This window comes from Callorhinchus milii, unplaced genomic scaffold (genome assembly GCF_018977255.1).
Source record: "Callorhinchus milii isolate IMCB2004 unplaced genomic scaffold, IMCB_Cmil_1.0 Scaffold32, whole genome shotgun sequence".
NCBI classification, from domain to species: Eukaryota; Metazoa; Chordata; class Chondrichthyes; order Chimaeriformes; family Callorhinchidae; genus Callorhinchus; species Callorhinchus milii.
The window spans coordinates 122,850-139,680 of NW_024704773.1; the positions used below are offsets into that span (position 1 = coordinate 122,850).

Sequence of the window (16,831 nt, forward strand, 5' to 3'; positions counted from 1 at the left end):
CGAGCAGATCCGATTTGACCTCCCCGTCCGTTGTGGTATTTCACGTTGCTATAAATTGATCGTCGCGGCGAAAAAAATAACCCTATTTATTCGAATCCAATTCGCTTTCAGTGACGGAAAGTCCCCGATTTCATCATCAAACAGGTCGTTTGATTTCTGAGGGCGACAGCAAACGGACTGAAAGCCGCATCTCTCCCCCTCTCTCCCTCTCTATATATAGATAGATATCGTAAAATAAAATAACACGAAAAAAACAACCAACAAATTTACGAACAACCGTTCGGAGACTTATAAACGTTTTTTCTAACAAAATAATTTTGTCCCGCAATCCCCCCCCCCCCCACCTCCCGCCCCCCCAAAAAAATAGTATTTCGTGTTTTTGGCCCTTTTGTCGGTTTACGTGGATTTTTCTTTTTTCTTTTTTTTAAAAAAAACAGAAAAGTGCGTTAAGAGAAGCACCGAGTGGTCTGCCCGCCGGCCCTTGGGGCTACGTCATGACGCCGGGACGCGCCCCCAACGTCATGACGTCGGCGGCATCGCCAGTCGCCCGAGCCACGCACAATGTGGGCGGGTTCACGCCCCCTTTGGGCGGGTTGTGCGCGATTAAAACCGAACCGCTTTGGGCGGGCGCCTGAATTTTTTTAAAAAAAGATAAAATCTGCAAACCACTGTTTCCCCGTTTGAGAAGACCTTTCCTGACGCAGTTTCAAAAACACTCGACCAAAATCGGCCGCTCTACTGGTTCCCCAACCGGAGGCGGCGCTTCATATTGGGCCACTTTCTAGGGCGAGTGTTTTGGTGGACTTTGGGCTACAAATGTTATGTTTGATTAGTTTCTGGCCGAACTCCCTGAGACTCGCGCTGCGCTCGGTCCGACGCACCTGCTCCTCTCACGGGGCGAGAAAAAACCGCGCGATTTCCCAGGGACCGTCCGCGGCTGCCCCTTCCTCCCCCCACCCACGCCCACCACCCCCTCTCCGTCGTTGTCCTTCTGAATGGTTACTTTTCCGACTCATAAAACAAACCGCCCCCGCCGCTCCTTTGCCTCTTACACAGCCGTATTTCCTCTCTTACTCTCGCCTTACCTACGGGAGCTCCTGGAGCATGCGCACTGCGGGCCGGCCTGATGCAGTTGCTATGGTCGCATTCCCCGGCGCAGGCGCACTCTCAGTCTGTCCGGCTGGACGCGGCTGGTTCGTCGAGAACGTCACGAGCCGGACGCGGTTGCTCGACCGCCCCCCCCCCCCCCACGTGAACTGTGACGTCAAGGCTGAGCAGAGCAGAGCGCGAGCGCCTGTCACTCACTCACTCACTGCCGAGCGGCGCTGTGCAGACAGAGCCGCGCCGAGCACAGGGGACCGAGTCAGCCAGTGAGCCCTCCCCTCCCCAACCCCACCCCCCCCCCTCTCCCCAACCCCTCCCCCACCTCACCCCACTCCTTATCAGCGCCGCCCCGACCGACAGGGGCTGCATCCACACCGCCGATCGGAAAGCAATTCATCTGATTCACAGAGCAGGTTGGAAGCTGAGGGAACCAGTCATCCGAATTCACCTTCTGTTGCTTACTTTTTTTTCCACAACACAGTCCAGCAGGAAGAAAATATATATATATATATATATTTATATATATATTCCCTTTGAACTATGGCTAATAACGACGAACTTGCAAATGCAGCGGCTCAAGGAGATATGCACAGGATGAGGGAGTTATTGGATCAAGGAGCGGACCCCAATGGTATAAATAGTTTTGACAGAACGCCCATCCAGGTACTGTGAACGCCGCTTCCCTTCTGTCCCGTTTTGTTGTCTCCTGTTGACGCATCGGGTTTCTGCGTTAAAAGCGACATTAACAGTGGCAACGGCTGGAATGATGCTAATAACATCGTTGAGTAAAGAAGCATTTAACCACCGATTCTGTCCAAAAAAGCGCCGCTCAACCCAAACCCAATCCATCAATGTTCACCCGATTGTACATCACGAACATCTGCAGCTCTAAACTGCGGTGATTTCGATACTGAATTTCGGAGAGAATCTAATCTTAAAAAAAAAAGTGAAATCTTCATTGGCGGCGATGTTTTTTTTCGATGCAGATTGAAACTTAATCTAATTATCTTTGCAATCCCGGAAGTATGCATTAAAAATAACGCACCATTTGTTTTCTAAAAAAACGAGGCCATAAATAAACCAGAGAAACTTTCTCTGTAAAAGTCATTGTCGCGCAGTTTATTTGTCTCCTCGATTTGCTTTATGCAAAAGAATGTACTCCTCCCCCCGCCCCAAAAAATGACGAGTATTAAGTTGTTTTAAAGTTTTTGATATTCGTTTTAATGTGGGTGTTCGCTTAAACGTTGCTTTCATTTTGACTTTCATCCGACACGTTTAAATCACTCAAACAATTAGAAACGATTCGCATTGTTTTCTACTATTTTCGGTTATTTATTTGTGTTCCATTGTTTTGCGATGCACTTGGGGGCGAATTTCCTTCAGAAATATTATTTTCAATGGTACTTTCTCGTTGAGTTTTTTTTTATTCCTTTTCTGGGAAATGTTATTTCATGCAACTGATGAACGTTATGTCATTCTGATTCCTGCAAAACTCCTGAAAATACCGAGATGACGTTCCGTTATTCTTGAAATAGCACAGCTCGATTATTCTTTAAAAAATAAACGGTGGTGATCTACAGATGTGCTTATCAACTTGTAAATGAAATGGATAGATTCAAATATCACATTTTTAAAAAAATAATCAGAATTTGTTTCACATTTTTATGTTATTAGAACTATTCCTAACGGTGAAATATGATACGAGGATAATGCACGGGGACTGCATCTCTATGGTATTAAAGAGATGTACATCCCATATAATTGAATGGTTTGATCTCTTTGAAACCGTTTTAATGTTACATAAATCGTAATGAACGTTGTCAAAATCTGTTAGTCCCATTTAAACAATTTGTTGCTTCCATTTCGCAATCACCAAGTTTTGAAATGGTTACGTTATTGTATCGAAACGAATCTAACCCACACACAAGAGCGCTTTCTCGGATTTCTAAATTATTAGGCAAAGGTCTAAACTGCAATGTAATTTAATACCAGGCGGACACACACATATATATATACATAAACCAACACGGATAGAAATCAGATACAATGCAGATAGTTTCACCTACAAAAATACATAACTTTTCACCCACAAAGCACTCAGTCAATACACTTTACAGTGCATTCTGTGAAGCGCTTTGAGGCGTTTCGAAGACGCGATAAGGCGCTATATTAAATCCAAGGATTAGTACTATACACTACATTTCGCAGTGAATTATGTGAACCGCTGTGAGACATTTCGAAAAGTGATAAGACCTGATATCAAATGCAAGGATTATTGTTATACTCTAGTTTGGGGGAGAATGGCTTTGAAACATTTTTAATCTTACATAAATCGCAATAAATGTTGCCCAAATCCGTCCCTTTATTAATGTTGTCCAATCGGTTGTTACAATGTCTATTTGGATTTTTACTACAGTCTAAATACTGCAAAATGCAGTATTTTAATGGCAAACAGCAGTATCTTAGGGCGTTTTTCTGTAAATGCGACGTTTGCATTCCTCATTTATTAAAGGATTTTCACTACAATAAATAAAACAAGTCAATATTTTGTTTAAAAAATACTGTAGTAAAAATCACTTTTTGATTAAATATTCGGTTAAAGTGTACGTTGATCGGTGTTATTAAATCACTAGAAATCTTAATAAGGAACGGATCTTGTAAAATGCAATATTGTTATATTCCGTTCTGGGGAAGATGGTATCTTTGAAAATGTACAAGATCCGTTTCTGTGAAATGTTGTGTACGTATTTTTGGAGGTGAAAGTATCTGCACTGAACCTGAGTTGTAACTGTAATTATTTATCTTTATATGTATGCGTCCGCCTGGTATTAAATTACATTGCAGTTCAGACCTCTGCCTAATAATTTAGAAATCCGAGAAAGCGCTCTTGTGTGTGTGGATTAGATTTGTTTCGGTGCATTTCAAAACCCAGTGATATCGAGAATGGAAGCAACACACAAATGCTGAGTGTGTGTGTGTGAGAGAGAGAGAGAGAGAGAGGCTGCGAGTTGAATTATAAATATAATATTATATATAATATTTTACTCCGATGCGATGTGGGGACTGTTATGGACCGTGTGCGATGATATGGTCCGGACCAGAGTAGACCAATTATCTGACCTGGTCTGGAGCGGGAGCGGTGAGAGAGTGGATCCCATCTGCACCGCAGCACTGACACTGCTGTCGCCTTCTCCTGTTGTTGCAGGTCATGAAGATGGGGGTCCCAGCAGTGGCTCAGCTCCTCCTGGAGAGAGGAGCAGATCCCAACCGCCAAGACTCGATGGGCATGGCATTAATTCACGATGTAGCCAGGGAAGGTTTCTTGGACACCTTGCAGGTCTTGGTAGGGTTTGGCCATGCGAATCCGAGCCTCCGAAATGCAAGCAACCACCTCCCCGTGGAGCTGGCCAGCCAGAGCGGCCACACTGACGTGGTCAGGTATCTGGATAACCTCCCCAAAGCCGAATGAACGGAAGCCTATTTATTCCTCAGACCTGAACCAGAGTGAGGTTTGAAGTCCTCATTCTTTCTCACAACCGAAAAAAACAAACAAAAAACATTTGGTGTTTGGGACATTGAATTTAAAAGCAAATAGCCCAGTCCTCAATAGTTCAGGGACTATTATAAACAAATGTTCACCTTCTACAACCTACTGGTTTTGCAGTGTTCTCGAAACTCACAAATCGCATCGAAGTTACAGCATGGTGTGCATTCAATATCCGGGGGCATCATTACATCCGATGGAAAGATGTAGTCAGCGTGAAAACAGCATTGAAAACCCCACAGAAGGAAGTGATACCCCCCCAAATAAATTTTAGATCGCCGACTTTTAATGTATGTTTTTTTCGAAAATGCTTAGTGTTATCGTACATTTAGCTGAACATACCTAAGTACGCCTTAACCTCTTCAAATTATGAATCAATATCTTAATTTTTTAAAAAAATATTTTTTATATTTTTAAAAAATATTAAATGGTGGAAATTTGTATTACAAATGTAATATAAAATAATTGAGACAATACATAAATTAAAAATTACCTAATTAAAATGAATATTAATTAATAAACAAACAAACGGGCTACTTTTTCCCATTTCAGAATATAATAATAATACCTCCATAACTCAATCGCTGCTAACTTTTGGAGTCCTGTAGCTCAGTAGTTAGAGCACTCGCTTTGCAAGTGAGAGACCTGAGTTCAATTCCAGGCAGCGCGAAACCTTGGGCAAGTTTCCTTACTCCACACAGAGCCTAATAATAATCCCTCCAAAAAAAAACCAAATCAATAATAAATTGGTCATTTTCAATCCACGACTGTTTGTGGGACATTGCTGTGCGCAATTGGCTGCCGCGTTCGCCCACAAATATACAGTCAATTCACTTTACAGTGTGTTCTGTGAAGCGCTTTGGGACGTCCTCCCGACGTGAAAAGCGCTATATCAAATGCAAGGATTATTATTATTATTATTATTATTATTAACTAATTCCCCACTGTTGGATAAACTACATACATTGGATATATAAATATAACAGGAGATATCAAATCCTGCATAAATAATGATTCTTGGAGTCAAGATAACCATCTTCTATCCAATCTACAGTGACTGCCTTCATGTGTTGGGGAATGACTGTGAATGTGCTTTCGGTTAACCACTGCATATCAAGTAGTTCAGGAAAAACTGACGAGAACTGGTTTCTCAAGAATTGATTCTTTAAGTATGACAATTGTAAATTTTCACTGATTTCCGGACAGTTATTTTGTAGACTACGTGGATGGAGACACTGTAGTTTTAAAAAGTGGGCGTACTAACCCATAAGCTGCTTTTTTAAATTAAAGATTGGAATTATGTATTTTTTTGATCAGTTCTGGTGTCTGACACATGCAGAAACCCACCAGGGGTAGTACCAAGGCATCGGGACCCCAAACTGTGCGTTGGAGGTACTACTGGGGTCTGACGAGCTAAAATGTACAGCACCGTCTGACGAGCTTTCCCGACGCTTGAAAGGCACTATGTAGAGATACAAATTTGTTGTTGTTGCTTATCCAGTTGGACCATCTGTCTGGGTTGCAGGGTTAACACGAGCTGAGTGGGAGGATTCCCTGCCCCCACTGACTAGTCTCCCCTTCTTGTCCTACCGGTGAGGCAGGCAGGCAGGCAGGCTGGCAGGCAGGCAGGCTGGCAGGCTGGCTGGCTGGCTGGCAGGCTGACTGGCTGGCAGGCAGGCAGGCTGGCAGGCAGGCAGGCTGGCTGGCTGGCAGGCTGGCAGGCTGGCTGGCAGGCAGGCTGGCTGGCTGGCTGGCAGGCTGACTGGCTGGCAGGCAGGCAGGCAGGCTGGGCAGGCTGGCAGGCTGGCTGGCTGGCAGGCTGGCAGGGCTGGCAGGCAGGCTGGCTGGCAGGCAGGCAGGCTGGCAGGCTGGCTGGCTGGCAGGCAGGCTGGCAGGCTGGCTGGCAGGGCTGGCTGGCAGGGCTGGCTGGCAGGCTGGCAGGCTGGCTGGCTGGCTGGCTGGCAGGCAGGCAGTGCTGTCATCAGCAGTGACCTGGAGTATTGCGGACTTCACTGGCTCAAGACTTGTACTGAGACCCGCACAGAGGGCTGATTCGCTTCTGAGACTATCACTTTGAAGCCAGTTCAGCTCCAAGAGACCCCGCTTACCTTCCTCTACATGACTTCGAATCCACCAGAGAACATCAAAATATCAGTTAGTTGCAGAAATCTATACACTTAAAATAAATATGCATTTATTTGTGGTACATTTTTGGCTCATCTAGTTTACAGCATGATTACCAAATGAAGATGCAAAGGTTGAAACGTAGAGTTGGCTTTTTTAATTCTGTTTTTGTATAATTTGGCTGTTATTGTACATTATTCTCTTGAGAGGATGCCACAAGTCGCTGAAAGGATGCCTGATTTCTTATGCATGTACATACATGTAGACTGTATTTTTTTTTAAAGTTAATTTATCACAATGTGTTATCGCACTGTTTGTGAATGGATTACCTCTCGAGATGGTGATGGGGGAGGAAGAGCAGTGGGACTGCTCTGAGAGTTGGCACAGACTCGATGGGCCTAATGATCTCCTTCTATGCTGTAAATTTCCACGATTCTGCTTATATCCCATCCCTTGAAGATTTTTTTTTATTCTCGAAATATTTCCCCTTTTTTAAAAAAAAGGGAGCACCTGCAATTTGACGGCAGTGCCCGTAATTACCTATAAAAATAGTAAATACTGCTATTTTCAATTTTCATTGCACTTTTCCTACAATTTAGGATCCCGAAAGTTTAGGGCTTCACTTTTTCAGTATTTCCAGTTTAATAAAATGGATACAATTTGTCCACCGCTGCTAAACATGACAGTTGTAATTTCTTTAGAAACTGCATGGGTAGGACTGGAATAATTATTAACTGCCATATTGTGATCTATTGCACTCGATTTAAAAAGCACTTTGAACGTGTTTTTCTAACAAATAACTTTAATGCATTGTTGCTTTCAACCTCGTATACGGCGAACATTATTGACAAAAACTCAATTTAACAAAGCCAAACCACGTTCATTCCGAATTAACTGCTTCGTATTTCTTAACGCTCAACTTCAATTCATCCAAAGTATGAATATTGTAAAGCAAAAAAAAATCATGTAGAAGAGTAGACGTAATACTTTGTCTAAATTGTGCATTCAAAACATCTAAGGGGAATCCATTCTCTAACTGCAGTGTAGATCAGCAGTTTGTGGTATTTTGTAAAATCTTTTGCAAACGTTAAGATAAATACAGTCTGCTCTAAAGTGTGTGATTGTGTTCCGCATATTCAGTGGTGTAGTGCAGATCAGAATCATTTGCATATGTTTGTGTGTGGCATGGATATTAATAAAAATGTCCAATACTTTATACGATTTTTATGCCGTATGATTTGTCCATAAGCTCCCAATCTTCGTATTGATATCTTATGTATGTTTATATATGACATACCGTATGTTAAGCATGTCTTAGATATTAGATACGTTTGAGAAATATCCTCAGTTCACTCGTCAGTCTAAATTGACTGAATTATTAAAACATTTTAAACGAATATTTTAAACGAATGTATAAAGGGAGTACAGCACTTCGAGTTAAACAACTGGAGTACAGCTGCAAAAAAAATCTCAAGTGAGACCTGAACTACTCGGTTTTCAATCGTCACGAATCCAGCGAAAAGGAATTACGTTTCGAGATAAATAGAGGGACATCGGGTGATGTTATAGCATCAGTGAAGCAAACCCTAGTGGTGCAAATTGGGTCGGAAAGTGATAATAAGCGCATTATTGGGGGGCAGTTTGCCCAGAGAAGCCCACAGGCTGGCACAGGAGGAGGGAAGGTCAGGGTTAGTTAACATCAGCGCACATTCCCTGCAAAAATGCCCACGACGCTCTCTCCCATCAGCAACATTTCAGTGGATTATTTCGCGATCGATCGGGAAGAGTCTGTAACGTGTGGAAACCCAACTCCCGACCCTCTCGAAGAGTCTCCATTCCACTTCCGCACTGCCCTGTACTAACCCGCTCTGGTTCCCGAGCTTCCTGAAAGCCCGGTGTTTTGGGGGAATACCCCATAGGATATTTCCCCCAGTTAGTGAACCGAAATGGTTCTGTTTTAGTTGATTATTGTGTGCATGTGTGTGGGTGGGTCTGAGAGGCAATTTAAACTGATGAGTAACTAAGGATATTTCTCGAAAGTTTTTAATTCTCCTGATCGAGGAGTCCACGACCTGCAATGGGTTTATTTCCAGAGTGCACTTTGAGGACACTTGTGTTCTTGGAACAGAGGCAATAACCACCAGTCTTGCTCCTGTGATTTCCCATCATTTGGAAGTGGATGTAACATAATTATTATATTATTCACAGAGTCACATTAACATATTCATTGCAACAACAATGTTGTTTAGTAATGGGAATCTGTCCGTATCTGCACACGATCAGCACAGCCCTGAGCAGTTTTGCACGTGGATAATTAACCCACCCCGCAAAATACCTCCCGACGATCACTTCCTGGAAGCTCTGCGGAACCCAAGTTTCTAACCGAGTTAGAGTTTAGGCTTATTTCACGCCTCTTCAGACCTGTGAGTTTTCGGATCTCCTCACTGCACTGCACCACTCCGCACGGCACTGCACCACTCTGCACTGCACCACTCCGCACGGCACTGCACCACTCTGCACTGCACCACTCCGCACGGCATTGCACCACTCTGCACTGCACCACTCCGCACGGCACTGCACCACCCTGCACGGCACTGCTCTGCAGCACCCTGCCCGGCCCGGCCCGGCTCTGTGGGCTGCTGCTCCCGGGTAAGAATTCTAATCCAAACCACACGGTGTTTCCTGAACATTCAACCACTGCTTCTATTTCGCCGCCTTCATAACCACAATTCCGAAAATAAAAAACACCCTCAACCCCACCCCCCACCCTATCCTCACCCTCACCCCCACCCTCACCCCCACCCTCAACCCCACCCCTATCCCCACCCTCACCCCCACCCTCACTCCCATTCGAAAGCGACTGCGCTTCGCCAGGATTCCGTAACACCGACGTTTGCGAAACTTGCAGCTACCGCTTATTGCAGGTTTTGCTGAAGACATTCAGCACGTGTACCTTTATATATTTGTTATAAAATATATAAAATTGTTATAAATTATTTGTTATAAAACCTAAAACTATATCGGTGCTACTGATTATAAACAGATACATTCCGCAGCGAAATGATGTGTTGCAACAGAAAAACGAATTTTGTTTTCCCCAAATAACAAAAACTGCAATTCTTCATCAAAGGAATCGTTGCTATTTATAATCCGCGGTAATTCAGAGCAATATCAGAAGCAAAATCGATAGCCAGAAGAGCGCTGTACTACAAAGCACTTAATAAGGTTGAACAGTGATAAAGGCACTTTCTTTACTGGAAGATATTAATGGAAAATGGAGTGAATACCAATGAGATGTGACCCAATGCATAACAAGGTGACAGCACACAGGGGACCACAGTCACTGCACATGTCACCTTAATCTCTGAAATCATCTTCATTTCAGTTAACTCTCACATCAGGACAATACTACCGATCCATTGGCAAAATTATTATTATGAGTCAATAATTCCGAGATTTGCGGCTCTGGTTACTAATGTCATTAGTTACTCTGTGAGTCGGTCCTGTTTCATCCGTGGTTCAGATGAAATGTTAAACGAGGTCCTACCCCCCACCCACCCCCCCTGTTGTGTTGAGGTGGACATTAAGGTAACTCGGGGCTCTATGTGAAATGAGAAGAGCTCCTGTCCTGTGGCCAACAATCTTCCAAAATAAATTAAACGCAAAATGCTGCAGATGCTGGAAATCCGAAACAAAAACAGAAGTCGCTGGGGAACACTCAGCGGGTCAGGCAGCATCTATGGAGAGAGGGAAGTGAGACGACCTTTGGGGTCCAGGACCCTTTCTCACAACTGACCAAGTCCAAAATAAATTGGTCGCTTCCTTCTCTTCAAATACAGTGGCTGTTTGCGAGTCACTGAGATGTCCTCCAGACCTGAAAGGCACTTTATCAAATGCAAATGCAGGTATGTATTATTTTCCTGTTGTAAAGGAATGGTCTGCCCCTGTGACTCACAAATGGTTGTGGACTCACAACCACTAACTAATTGCACCCAGTCAGTCACACATATTGACTAAGGTTGACAGCCACCCCCGCATGCATGAAGAAGCAAACCCAAGTTTGCACGGAGTTGAATACCAGCTACACCGCTGCACATTCACACAGTAATGTCACCAGCCCTGCATTTCAAACTTAAATTATAATGTTCTGCAGTAGGAGTCAGCAACTTCACAAATAATGTGTATTACTTGAGGAATATAATCACAGTCAAACTTGCCTTCAACAAACATTCAGGGGAACTGGGTCAAAATGGCCTTAAAAAAAAAGTGGCCTCTCAGTTAGCATTTGTTGGTGGGCACTGAGATATCCAGGGCTGACCTACACATGGAATTTTGCACTGGAAGGTTCCACACAATTACTTTGGGATTGCAGTGGTGATAATTATACAAACTCCTCCAGGAAGGGTGGGGGCAGGAGCAGAGTTTGCTTGGAAATGAATTGGCTTCAAGGTGACATGCCTGGCAATGGAATGCCAGAATTGAGCCAGCCCGGTAGTGTCGGTAGCCCAGTTCCTGAGCCAGGCGGGTCTGCAGTATTCCAGGGCAGTGCTGATGCCAGCACAGTCTGTCTGGCTCATCAGCAGGACTTGGAAGCGCAGACCAGTCACCGGGGGCCGAGAGTCATCCCACTCAAATCCTGTTAACCCTGCAAGCCAAAGCCCTAAAGGGTAGGATGGTCCTAGCTGGACAAGCAGCAGGAAGCTTCCCAGATACTGCTTTTAACAGCAAGCTATGTTTTAGCTAGTTAACCTCCAATAGTTCCCCAATGCACACTCTGCAGTCCCTAAGCCTTGGCACCTGCCAGCTTGAGCCCAATAGTCTCTGGAATTAGGGAAGCAGGGAGGGTAAATATTCCATTCTAATATATGGGAATTTCCATGTGAAGGTGGGATGCATGGAACTCTTCAAAATGGTCATTGGTTTTTGCTTCTGTCAGACACCTGGCTGACCAACNAAAAAGATTTAGATAAACAGGTCAGTTACCCACCACTCTGTTCAGTATTATATGCCACTGGAGTCTCCACCCACTTCCAACTCTCTCCCATACCCTTCTATCTCATCATATGTACATTTAGCTTCTTCTTAAGTGCATCTATAGTATATGTTTTAACCACCATTTCAGGCAGCAAGTTCCAAATTCTCACTACAATCTGCATGAAGCAGTTCCTCCTAAATTCTCAGTATCACCTTGGAGTCCCAGAGAACTACGGCAGAATGGCAGAAAGTTGGCCCACCGGTAGTGCAGTGGATTGGATGGAGGAGATGAAGCAGGCCTGTTAGCCGCTTGAGAGGCAATAGTTCAGTAAGTACTCAACTGCATTTTCTCAGCTACTGCTATTTTGGAAAGGCAATTATAATTTATCTTTTGCAACCAGTATTACTTGGAATAATGGCTCAATTAACTCTTCCATTTTCATCTTGTGTCAAAATGAGTACTACAACAAAGCCATAACAATTTACATTTATATAGCACCATTCATGCAGGCTAGTATCTGAGAGTGCTTGTGTTGCACTCCAATAGTCTTTACTACAATGAGGAAAGATAAGTTCCTTGCGATTGCAGGCACCAATGAACTTTCCTTACATTGCACCTTGGTATCACTTGTCCAGTGGAAACTCATCTAATGTGGTCAGCTAAAACTCAAGTTTTTTTTAGTCTTTTTCATTTTTAGTCTTTTTCAACTAGTGCAGTTATTAGAGTAGTTACAAACTCACTAGGAGGTCAACATTCCTTAGTCCATTTGCTTTTTTTAATTTGGAGGATTGTTGGCCATAACAGTGGGAAAAACTTCCTTTATGGGTACTCCCGTCCATGGTGATGGATTTTCGCATGTGTCAGACACAGCGGGCTGGTCAAAAAATTAGTTGGAAGAGACAGTCAATCCTAACTTTTATAAACTGTTATGTGAGTGATAGTATTTGGTGCAGCTAGGGGGACAATAGTGACAGGTGTTACCACAAAGAAGAAGCTCAGATTCAGTTTTGGAGACGAAGGGGCTCTACTTTTGCACATTAATCTTCACAGAATGAGAGGTTCAGAATGTGCAATCTGAGGTGTAGAACTGTGCATAATGACTATGCATAACATGTAAAGTCATTGTGATGGAATTAAAAACAAGCAGAAATTGCGTAAGAGCAAGAGGACTTGAGGATAAGAAACAGCTCCAAGAAAAAACACACACTATTCAGCCTTCAAATACTGGAGGGCCTGGTAACAATGGTGTGGGAAATAAATAATAACAATACTTGCCCTTGATATAACTCTTTATCACATTTTTGAGCCATCTCAAAGCACTTCACAGAATATACTGTAAAGTGAATTGGCTGTATATTTTGTGGGTGAAATGCAGCAGCCAATTGCGGACAGCAGTGTCCCACAAACAGTCGTGGATTGAAGTGACCAATTTATTATTATTGTTTTTTTAAGGAATTATTACGCCTGGAAAGCGATCTGCCAATCGACTAACAACCGGGTTCCTATTTACTGCTAGGTAAATAGGTGTGTGGAGTAAAGAAACTTGCCTAAAGTTTCGACCTGCTGGGAATCAAACCCAGGTCTCTTGCTTGCGAGATAAGCACTCTAACCATTGAGCTACTATATTTTATTAATTTATTGGTTTAGAAAAGCTAGTTCAATCTGTTGGTGTGTGTACATGAAGTTGCAATATCAATTAAAATCAAATTTGTAAGTTGGAGTTTGTTTCAACATGTTATGCCTAATCCTAAAAGTGTCATTTTCTAATGTGCATTCATCCAATGATTCAAAAGAAGTAGAAGAAACCAGATTGAACAAAGTAACTTAACTCCAAAATACAACAAAGGTCATATTCCACTTCCATAGTACAATATCATCAGAGTCACCAATCAAACTGAAATCAGAGAAGAGTCTTGTATCAGGTAATGCAATGCAAGAAATAGGTGAGAATTCAAATTTTAAGATGGCACCACACAAACATATCAGTCTACAAAAGGAATTAGGAAGAACAGCACAAAGAGCCATTCATGTGTTTCTTAGACATTACAATAGATAGACTAATAAAATAAACAGTGAGAAGTTATCTCATTGGTCAAGTAATCTAACTAGAAGCACAGGTTAAAAGTAATCACCAAGTAAGAAAGAGGTTAAGAATAAAGTCTCCTTCTGGATCCGGGGTCTCAATGGCTAGAGCACTCGCCTCGCAAGCCAGAGACCTGGGTTTGATTCCTGGTAGGTCGAAACCTTGGGCAAGTTTACCTTACTCCACAAGCCTGATAATAATCCCTCATAAAAAAACCTCCAGTAATAAATTGGTCACTTCAATCCACGACTATTCGTGGGACACTGCAGTGCGCAATTGGCTGCCACCTTTCGCCCACAAATATACAGTCAATTCACTTTACAGTACATTGTGTGAAGTGCTTTGAGACGTCTAGTAGACGTGAAAAGCGTTACATCAAATGCAAGAATTATTATTATTATTATTATTCATTACAAACAGATGAAGGCATCAAGCACGGCATGGCCAGATCTCCAGTATTACTTCACACAAAATGTTCAGCCTATGTAACATATGTGACAAGTATTCCTTAATCTTTTACAATTTAACCCATGTTAATATCCACACTACAAACTTGTTTTGATGAGACAATCACAGTTGCATTAACTGATCCGAAATGCACTCCAGAAGATCTCACCTGTATTTCTCCAAATTAAAGTATGATGTTTGCACAGCTAGTATTGGTACAGCCACACCATTGTATAAACCGGTTTAATCTGTGCACACTTACTCCGTGGAGGAAAATTCAATAGCACGTGGTTTAGGAACAATTTAAGTACAGCGAATTGCAAAACACTGAAGTGACAAACAGAAGACAAAGGAATCTTTATCTAGCTGACAGTTCTAAACCTCGGGCAAAGTTGGGAGGGTGCAACAACTTGAGCTATTATTGTAGCAGGAAAACATAGGACTGTACTCACTTATTTTGAATATCATTTCATCTTTTATTGTGAAACTGCTCTTTAGGATTTTCACCCTGTCCTTGTGCCATGGAAGCATTCATTCCATGGATGAAGAATACGGTTGGATGGAACCATCGTGTTATCGGACTTCTTGTTAGACGGATTTTCAGAGTTTGAAAATTATCTGGGCACTTCTGAGTTAATAAACTATTGAGTCCTGGAGTCCTGTAGCTCAGTGGTGAGAGCACTCTCTTTGCAAGTGAGTGACCTGAGTTCAATTCCAGGCAGGGCGAAACCTTGGGCAAGTTTGCTTACTCCACACACCTAATAATAATCCCTCCAAAACCAAAAACAATAATAAATTGGTCATTTTCAATCTACGACTGTTTGTGGGACATTGCTGTGCGCAATTGGCTGCCGCGTTCACCCACAAATATACAGTTAATTCACTTTACAGTGTGTTCTGTGAAGCGCTTTGGGACGTCCACCCGACGTGAAAAGCGCTATATCAAATGCAAGGACTATTATTATTATTATTATTATTTTCAATCTACGACTGTGTGTGGGACATTGCTGTGCGCAATTGGCTGCCGCGTTCGCCCACAAATATACAGTCAATTCACTTTACAGTGTGTTCTGTGAAGCGCTTTGGGACGTCCTCCCGACGTGAAAAGCGCTATATCAAATACAAGGATTATTATTATTATTATTTTATCTGAATTAGTTGCAAAGTTTCATTTTGGAATATTTTTGTGATCCAATTACACCGAAGCTCAAAAATACAAATGCCATATTATGCAGTTTTCATTTGATTTGGTGTTTATAATCAATATAATAATCTTTGGAATTTGATACAGCACCTTATTATTTTATTATTATTTCCAGACACGAAAGGCGCTCTACAAATGTAATCTTATTGTTGTTGTTATCATGTGGTTCAAAGTGCTTCAAAGTGTAAAAATGTAGTGACTGTGTATTTTGTCGGTAAACGTGGCAGCCAATTTGTGCACAGCAATATACCACAAAATCGACTGACTAATATTATCTTGGTTGCTGGCCAGAACATCAGAAGAAATTCCTTTTGCTTTTCAAATCGTGCTATAGGATTTTTAATGTCCATTTGAATGGGCGATCGGCACCTCTGACAATGCAAACATCCCCCAACACTGCATTGGATATCAGTTACCTGAACATAATAAAATATATTTATTTTGCCCACAAAATATGGTGAAGTATATAGTGAAGCATATTTCACCTACAAAATATAGTCAATTCACTTTATAGTGTATTCTGTGAAGTGTTTTGAGACATCTTAACGACATGAAACACGCTATATTAAACTAAAGGATTATTATTATTTATTATTATAAATAAAATGAAACACGATGATGCATGTTTAGGAGCAATATTACCACAGAAATACATGCTCTTAACTAATTCATTGGTAGATGCATAAATAATATATCACAATATTGAAGGAGTAATAAGCGCCTGAGATAAGGATATTTCACCAGAACAGATAAGGGTAGGGGAGAGATTTAATCGGCTTTTGAAATTACAAATCACATGCTGAAAGGATATTGAGGAGCCACAACGTTCAATTACATAGGTTAACTGACTGTGATAACAGGCACATTTCCAGGTAATAGTATTAGATAGACAGACTGAGAAAGATTGATATGAATAATGTACAGCTCAATACCACCATTTCTAGTTCTTGTTTCAACTTTTACTGGGGGTACACATGCAGATAATTCAAACACTGTGCTGTATAAATGATAACCTTGAAATACTAAGATAAACTATAATGATGAGAACTCGATCACAGAAGGATCATCTTCCAGGTGGTCAATCTCTATTGTGGTAACATAATGGAAATCTGCAAGGAGTCCTGGAAAGCAAAGAAAAAAATCCTCCTTAAAACACCTCACATTAAAGACTGGAGGAAAATGGTTTCCTCTCACTGCAACATCTGTTATACGGTGTGTTTTGGAGGAAGATGATCACATTGATAGGCAACCGACAGACAGGTTTAGAGCAAATGTCAGGGTTTACTATTAAAACACGGTCTTTGTAACCCATCTTCATTTGAAACTGAAGGTTCACCTAAAAACACAGTA

At 42.1% G+C, this 16,831-nt stretch overlaps 2 protein-coding genes across 3 annotated transcripts in view; one reads left to right on the forward strand and one right to left on the reverse strand.

Moving 5' to 3' along the window:
- The first annotated feature begins 1,615 nt into the window (after window positions 1-1,615).
- cdkn2a/b (cyclin-dependent kinase inhibitor 2A/B (p15, inhibits CDK4)) lies at window positions 1,616-4,698 on the forward strand. Its single transcript, NM_001292099.1, is given in 2 exon segments — window positions 1,616-1,767; window positions 4,310-4,698. Coding segments are annotated over 2 exon segments (387 nt in total). The 5' UTR covers window positions 1,616-1,644; the 3' UTR covers window positions 4,574-4,698.
- Window positions 4,699-16,231: 11,533 nt separating this feature from the next.
- LOC103182849 (methylthioadenosine phosphorylase) overlaps window positions 16,232-16,831 on the reverse strand; it is a 77,536-nt gene continuing 76,936 nt past the window's right edge. For both annotated transcript variants that reach the window (XM_007900007.2, XM_042345182.1), the window contains exon 8: window positions 16,232-16,602. In XM_007900007.2, coding sequence (XP_007898198.1) covers window positions 16,567-16,602 — 36 coding nt within the window. In that variant the 3' untranslated portion in view covers window positions 16,232-16,566. The remainder of the gene's footprint in view (window positions 16,603-16,831) is intronic.